This window comes from Citrus clementina, unplaced genomic scaffold, assembly GCF_000493195.1.
Source record: "Citrus clementina cultivar Clemenules unplaced genomic scaffold, Citrus_clementina_v1.0 scaffold_9, whole genome shotgun sequence".
NCBI lineage: Eukaryota > Viridiplantae > Streptophyta > Magnoliopsida > Sapindales > Rutaceae > Citrus > Citrus x clementina.
In genome coordinates, this window is record NW_006261964.1 from 8575186 (window position 1) to 8583182 (window position 7997).

General features: G+C 33.8%; 1 protein-coding gene across 1 annotated transcript; it reads right to left on the minus strand.

Annotated features, from left to right (window-relative positions):
* Positions 1–628: 628 nt before the first annotated feature.
* On the minus strand, positions 629–4602 carry LOC18032522 (TMV resistance protein N). The gene is made up of 6 exons (XM_024185788.1): positions 4510–4602; positions 3556–4425; positions 3366–3452; positions 2272–3045; positions 1424–1499; positions 629–831 (listed from the first exon to the last, which is right to left on the minus strand). The coding sequence occupies exons 1-6, from the start codon at positions 4600–4602 to the stop codon at positions 629–631; spliced, it is 2103 nt and encodes a 700-aa protein (XP_024041556.1).
* Positions 4603–7997: the final 3395 nt, after the last annotated feature.

The window sequence follows — 7997 nt, forward strand, 5'->3', positions numbered from 1 at the left end:
GGCGACAGAGAATACAACATCAAAGCTACAGGATATGAACTCTTTCCCATCAAATTGAAAGGAACGTGCAAATGCCATAATGTAGATGATGGTGGTCCACTGCACCCAGAAAAAGAGAGCGCTCTGGGCCTGTTTGGTATTGTTTTTGGATTTGTATTTTCTGAGAACAAAAATGAGAATGAAAATAATGTTTTGCAGTTACTGTATTTTGAATTTAAATATGCGTTTGGCATTATTTTCTGTATCCTGTATTTTAAAATTGAAAACAATAATATGTGTTCGGTAGATATAATTGAAAATGATAAAAATAATGAATATGTGTTCGGTAGTACAATTTTCAAAAACAGTTTTTACTAAACATTTAATTCATACTTATAGTTAGAAAATAATTGTTTAACTAATACATAGACAATCATACCATAAATAATTTAAACAAAATAATTATAAAAAAATACATGATCATAAAATTTTAGTATTAACATTAATAAAAAAAAAGTTTTACATTGTCATTGTTTTTACACTATAATTAAGATACATATTACAATACATATGATTTAAACAAAATAATTATAAAAATTACATGATAGACATCATGCATTATGTGTCTCCTCCACAAAAATACTTGAAGTCAAGCAACAGAAATCTCCTCCACACCACTGAGATCCTCAACAAACTGTGCTTTTGATTCCAAATCAATGAACTGGTTCGACTTACTAGCTAAATACGATATGCTAACTCTTCCCCGGCATCTAATGTAGTTGGCTACAGCTTTCATCTCTTCATGTGATATGTATATGTATTTTCCTTTATCATCCATGACACCAGAAAGCCCTATTCAAATAGCAAATTCAAGGTAAAATTCCTTAGCGAGCATTTTACAGAACATAGCTCCACATCATAAACCACCAATAGAATAAAAGGACCATTCTAGTTTATCCATGACAAGGTAAAAATGTAATCAAAATTACCAAGGATTAGAGACAAAACCTAAACTAAGGTCAACCAGAAGGAAATACAATGGCCAAAGAATACAAACTGGGAAGATCTAACATATCAACATCAGTGACTCAACAAGCACCAAAGTAAATTCAGAGTTCATTATCAGTATGACCACATCAATGGAACTTAAACCAATGAAAATCAGTAAAATAGTTAGCCCTCCACAGGTGAAATCAAACACCTTTTAAATATTTCTCTTTCACACCATTATTTTTTAGCTATGAATAGAAAGTGGGCAAGAAGCAGCACTGCACCATGAAAAGATTAAGGCAATTTAACTCTAACAAAGCATGACCAGAGCACACAGAGGAGGGGGAAAAAAAGCATAACCAAAGCAATTAGCCCTTGCTAAAATGTGAAAATGGAGTGTACGCACAGAAAAAAGAACAATCAAAGGCATATCAATTACGTAGACCATACTCACTTGACATAAGAATAATAACAGTTAGATCATCATTGTGAAGCTGGTGCAAAATAGCATCTTGAATCGTCACAAGCCTCTGACAACAAGATAAATGAGAAAAAAAAAAAAAAGAATCAGAAGATCTCAAATCAGAAAACTAGCGGTCTGGTATATATGATATTTAGTATGCCAACATGAATTAACACAGAAAAATGCACACACATAACAGTTTGTCAAGCCAATCTCACACAGCCTCCACACCAGTACTATAACACAAAATCTTGGCAAAGCAGTCAATATTGGCTTTATAAAGCCAGGAATAGTTAAGCAAAATCTCACACCATACTTTTAATAAAAAATAAAAAATCAGCAACTCACAATAGCAGAGACGGAGCCGACAGAGCAGTAGCAGTCGAGGCAGTCGAGATGGAGCAGCAGCGGTGGAGACAAAGCAGCGACGGTGGCGGAGATGGAGCAACAGCAGTGGCCCAATGAAGCAGCTGCGGCAGTGGAGACAGAGTACAGCAGCCGATTTGGGCACGTCGAGAGAGAGTAAGTGCTGTGAGTGGATCACGAGAGAGAGTCGAAGAGATAAAGCACACCGAGAGAGAGAGGAAGCGCTGTGAGTAGATCGGGAGAGAAAGTCGAAGAGATAAGCCGAAGAGATGGAGGAGTTTGTTTTTTAATTTATTTTTTAGTTTAGTTTTAGAATACGTGGAGAACATGTTAAACATGTTCTCACTTTCATAGTTATAAAAGTGAATTCCAAATTATTTGTTTTATAATTTGTTTTTTGAAATTCAGCCACCGAACACGTACTAACTTAAATTTAGAAAAGGAAAATGAAAACAGGGCCTATAAAATGATACCGAACGGGATGGAGGTCGTCTTATGGCTGTTCCGCTTATATCAAGTTCTTCCAAACTTTCTACTTGCCCAATAGTCTCTGGCATATTTTCAAGTTTGAAGCAGCCTGAGAGATTCAAAGTTTTGAGTAATTTCAAACCATTTATACTGTTGGGAAGTCTCACGAGATTTTTGCAGTTGTTCAAATTCAACAATTCAAGTCCATGCAAAAGTTCAATAGATGATGGCACTTCTGTAATGGAAGTTCCATCTAGATAGAGCTCTAACAGATCTTCCATACTCGCCACAATCTGTGGAAACTTCTTCAATTTTGAGCAACCAGAGAGCTTTAGATTTCTTAGACATTTTAAACTGCTTATAGCAATTGGCAGACTCAATAGATTTTTGCAGCCTTTCAAAGACAACTGAACAAGTCCAGATAGAAGTTCAATTGATACTGGCAGTTCTTTGATGTCAGTTCCATCCAAAAGAAGTTCCCGCAGACACTCCATACTTCCCGCAACGTGTGGAAATTTCCTCAATTTCAAGCAACCAGAAAGAACAAGTGTTTTAAGCGGTTTCATAAAAATCTTACTCGAAAGAGTTGTCAGACTTGTACAACCTTTCAAATTCAACAAAATCAGCTTATTGTGAAGTAACAAAGACGAGTGAATTTCACGCAACCTTGTACAACCTTTAAGATCTAACTCCTCCAAATCTGGGGCCTCAGTTAAGTCTGGTGTCTTAATCAGATTCTCTGAATGTCTGAGTTTCATGACTTTCAACATGTTTAAAGGCTGTTGAACACAAAAAGGATTACATTGATATTTCTTAACATATATATAGCTATAACAGTGAAATTGTTATCAACAATTATTCACTGAAAAAATATAGATAAGTGACAAAAACATTGATCTTACTTTGATTCCTTTCCATAATTCTTCAATGCGGCTGTAACACATTTTAAATTCAACAATTTTACCTAGTTGCAAATTTGATGGCAAAGATTTCAAAGGATATCGATGCCAATCAAGTAACCGCAACTTGTTAGAGAGGCATTCAAGGCCTTCAGGAAGTTGTAGACTACTGATTTTGAGCAATCTTAAGTTGGTCATACACGAAAATGCTTTAGCACTTCACTAAAGTACACCTCATTTTCAAGAGAGTTATCATCAACCATTATTCCTTCAACTACTTCACTTCCCTGAAAATTATAAACAAAGTCGTTCGTTAAAGATTTAACTAGCTAAAAGAAGTGAGCAGAGCTGGAAAATAAATACTTTTAGATCCCTTTGTCATTCACTTACTGTATTTTGTGACAAGACATGGCTTACATCTGCTTCCTCCCACAATCTACTGCGTCTTCCAGGCTCGTCAGGGGATTGTCTCCTAACAATTTGTTGACCCATTTCTTGTAACAAATCATGCATCCACAATCTGTCATTCTCACGCACAGTTAATAAAGATTTTTCTATAAGGACACTAATTCCGATAATTGGGTCAAAACCACAGCTGTCTAGAATTTTCGATACATAATCTCTGTTCTCCCATTTATAGAAACACGCAACATCAAGAAATATATTCTTCTCTGCCTCTTTTAGCCCATCAAAACTTATTTGGAGTATATCTAGAATCTTATTTTCGGGATCTCTTTTTAGTCTTTCCTGGGTACTTCTCCACTGATCCACAGGTCTACCAAATAAAAATGAACCCAAAACATCAACAGCTAATGGAAGACCACTAGCATACTTTACAAAACATTTAGCTAGTTCCGAATATTCTTCTAAAGGCTTATAAGTATCAAAGGCTTTCAAACAAAAGAGTCGAAATGCCTCATCAAAATTTAGTGCCTCAAGCTTATAAACTTCCTCGACTCGATGCAACTTCAACAAATGTTCATCCCTCGTTGTTATTATGATCCTGCTGCCTGGACCAAACCAATCACGCTTTCCAGCTAATCCTCGTAGTTGCTCAACATCAGCCACATCATCGATTAAGAGGAGGACCTTTTTATGTCGTAGCCTACTTCCTATCATGTTAACACCATCGTAGACATTCCGTATGCTATTATCTGCAAGCTTCAGTAAATCGGAGAGGAGCTGCTTTTGCAAAGAGATTACACTTCCTTCTTTATCACATATTTCCCTAACATCGGCAAGAAAACTACTCCCATCAAACTAATGAGACATCAAGTCATAAACAACTCTTGCAAGAGTTGTCTTTCCAAGACCTCCCATCCCCCATATCCCGATTGTACGAACATCATTAGACCCTGTACACATAAGAAACTTCAGTTTCTCCAAGCGTGATTCCATTCCTACTAGCTCCTTAGGAATCTCTAGTTCTGAATTCATATAATTAAGTAATATGTTATTATTACATCAGTCAAAAACAATTGGAATGAGAAATTCAAATCCAACCCAATAAAAATTAGATTGGACCGGGTTGCATTGTGATTTGAAGGTTCAAAATTTATATATTATTTCTTTCTATAACAGGATGAGCTAGTTTAAAAGACAATTTAAATCAATTTTTTATAAGCTCATATATTACACACTTAAAAATTAATTAGATTAGGTAAATATGTAATGATATTGATATCATTCCTATTGCGATTATTGCCATTATTATTATTAGTATTTAACAAACCAGGTCAAGAGTCAATTCGTAGAAGGAAATTATATTAGAATAAATAGCAAATGACACAAAACAGATCAGCTTGCAGGCAAGGACGGGGAAAGATTAATACATTAAATAAATTTGGACTAAAATTATAATCACAAGATTAAATCATTATATTGAGAGGCCTAAGCTTGGGCAATAATCTAAGAATAAAGTTTTATTTTTTTTTCAAAATTAATAGCATAAAGCATCACAACATAAAAACATTTAGTCATCAAAAGTTCAAATACAATAATTCAACGTATCAACGTCCATATCTCTTGGTTTGCAGAAACTAATTCATTTATAAATTTTAGATTATTCTCCTTGTGATTTGATTATCTTCAAATCACTCCCTTTTGAACACCTTAATTACCCCATTTTTGTTCAAAAGATAAGGAAAAATAGGGTGAGTTGATTATTTTTTTTTTGGGAAAATATCCACAGTCCACCCGTTTTTTCTAACTTTTTCAAAAATACACAAATTTTTTTTTTACTGGAATCCACCTAAAGTTACATTTTGTTTCACTTTTCCACTTCTGTTTGGAATCCGTTAAGAACACTAACGGAAACTTAAAAAAATGACCATTTTACCCCCCAAAACGAAAATAACAATTTCACCCTAAAAATTACCAAAAATAATCAGATTAAATCTAAATATTTTTCCCATCGGTCAATAAAGAAATTAATTCCACAACCATCAAATACGGTTTTTTTTTTAAATATGTCTGTAATTAGAATGCTAAATTATAACAGTAGTATTAAAAATAGCCAAATCACGCAAACCATTAATTGAATTTAAGATAAGTAGAGTTTTATTATTTATTGAGTTATAATCTCTAGTAGTTAAGATTTTTTTGTACATCACTAACGTACAAATAATGATATTAATAATTAAATCTAATTATTTTTGGTATTTTTTAGGTTGAAATTGTAATTTTCGTTTTGGGGGTAAAATGGTCATTTTTTAAATTTTCTGTTAGTTTTCTTAACGGATTCCAAACGGAAGTGGAAAAGTGAAACAAAATGTAACTTTAAGTGGATTCCAGTAAAAAAAAAAAAAGAATTGTGTATTTTTGAAAAAGTTAGAAAAAACGAGTGGACGGTGGATATTTTCCTTTTTTTTTGTATTCTTAACAAAAATGGGAGGTAAATTGAGATTTTCAAAAGTGAATGGGTAATTTAAAGATACTCAATTTACGAGAGGAACCCTTTTACTACACATCATATGATATACATACTTATTAAATAGAAGTTGTTTAATTGAAAACAGTGTTGAATGAATACTAAAATCTGTTTTGTAGTTACTAAACTTGCAAAATAGACAAAATTAATATTTGAGAAAAAGAATGATTACCTATCTTTCAATTCCCAACCTGATATATTGGCTACCACTTTTAAAACGTGTCTCCACTTTTGCACCTTTTCTATATTATCCTTGAAAACTTCTTCATGTTTAGCAAAAGCTTCTCCAAAACTTGTTGTTTGTTTCCTTACAACAGTTGGTTCCACATCATAGAAAATTGGAAAATTTTGATCCTCTTTGTTTTTGCATTCAACAATCTTAACAAGTTCATCCAAGCACCAAGTGGAAGAAGCGTAGTTTTTTTAGAAAACAATAATCGAAATTATTGATTCTTCAATTGCTTTAAGGAGATTTCGTGGAATGGATCCTCCTTTCTCAAGTTGTTTGTCATCCCTAAATACATAAATTCCTTTATTGTTCAAAGCAGTATAGAGATTACCTATGAACCTTTTACAGGTATCTTCTCCTCTAAAGCTTAAGAAGGCATCGTATTTCCCATGAGAGACATTTTGGAAGCTCGTTGAAGCCATTATATTAATTTGTTCCTAAAAATTTAGAATAAATCAAGTGAAATCCAGTGAACGTACAATACTATGCAAACAATGAGATTCATTCAAAATTATGGGCAGCGCAAGAATGAAAATGTTATAAATTATATATAAATCCTATTTTTTTTAACAACCTTCACAGTAACTCATATGAATAGTGACTCTAAACAGTTTTACGTGAACAATATTGTATAAACAATAATCCATGAACAGTAATTTCAGAATTAATTAATTAGAAAAATTAATATATCTATCGTTTTAATTTGCTTACACTTATTAAGATATATCTAAATTCTTTACACATGATAAATCCCAAGATGTAATAGAAATCTTATCTAGATGCTAATTGGGGACTGATCTGTTTCTTATTCTTGATCCTTAGTGTATTGACTGAATCTTGGTAGGTTCTTGGGTCAAGTTCAGTGAGTTAAGTGTTCTTGGGGTGAGGTTGATCTCGTTAGGTTGGGTCTACATCATAACAAATTGGTATCAGAGCTACTGCTCTCTGCCTTTAGATTCAAGAAATGGGTACCAAGATTGATCTGGAAAAGTTTACTGGGCAGAATGATTTCAATATGTGGAAGATCAAGATGGAGGCTTTGCTGATCACTCAAGGTTTTGGAAATGCCATTGAACCAGCCTCCAAGAAAGAGGGAATGGAGGGCTCTTCTTCTACAACTTCTGAACAAGTTGCTAAGATTGATAAGAAGGCTAGGAGTACTATCATTCTCAGTCTAGGGGACTCTGTGATAAGGGAGGTTGCGAAAGAAAGAACTGTTGTAGGGCTATGGACAAAATTAAAGAATCTGTATATGACAAAATCTCTTGCAAATAGGTTGTACATCAAAAAGAAAATCTTCTCATTAAGGATGGTTGAAGGGTCATCACTTGATGAGCATATTGATAAGTTCAACAAGGTTTGTGATGCTCTGGAGACTATTGATGAAGGCTTAAGTGATGAGAGTAAAGCACTTCTGTTAATTAGCTCATTGCCTAAATCATATGAGCATTTTGTTGATGCTCTTTTGTATGGGAGACAAACACTTTCTTTGGAAGAGGTTAAATCAGCTCTTGGCACAAAGAAACTGAAAGACAAGCAAGAGAAGGCTGACAGTGAGTCTGGTGAGGGTTTAATGGCCAGAGGCAAACCTGAGAAGAGGGAAGGCAAATGAAAGAAACAAGAAAGATCTAAGTCAAAACAGAAGCAGCTTAAATGCTTCCATTGTCACAAGGA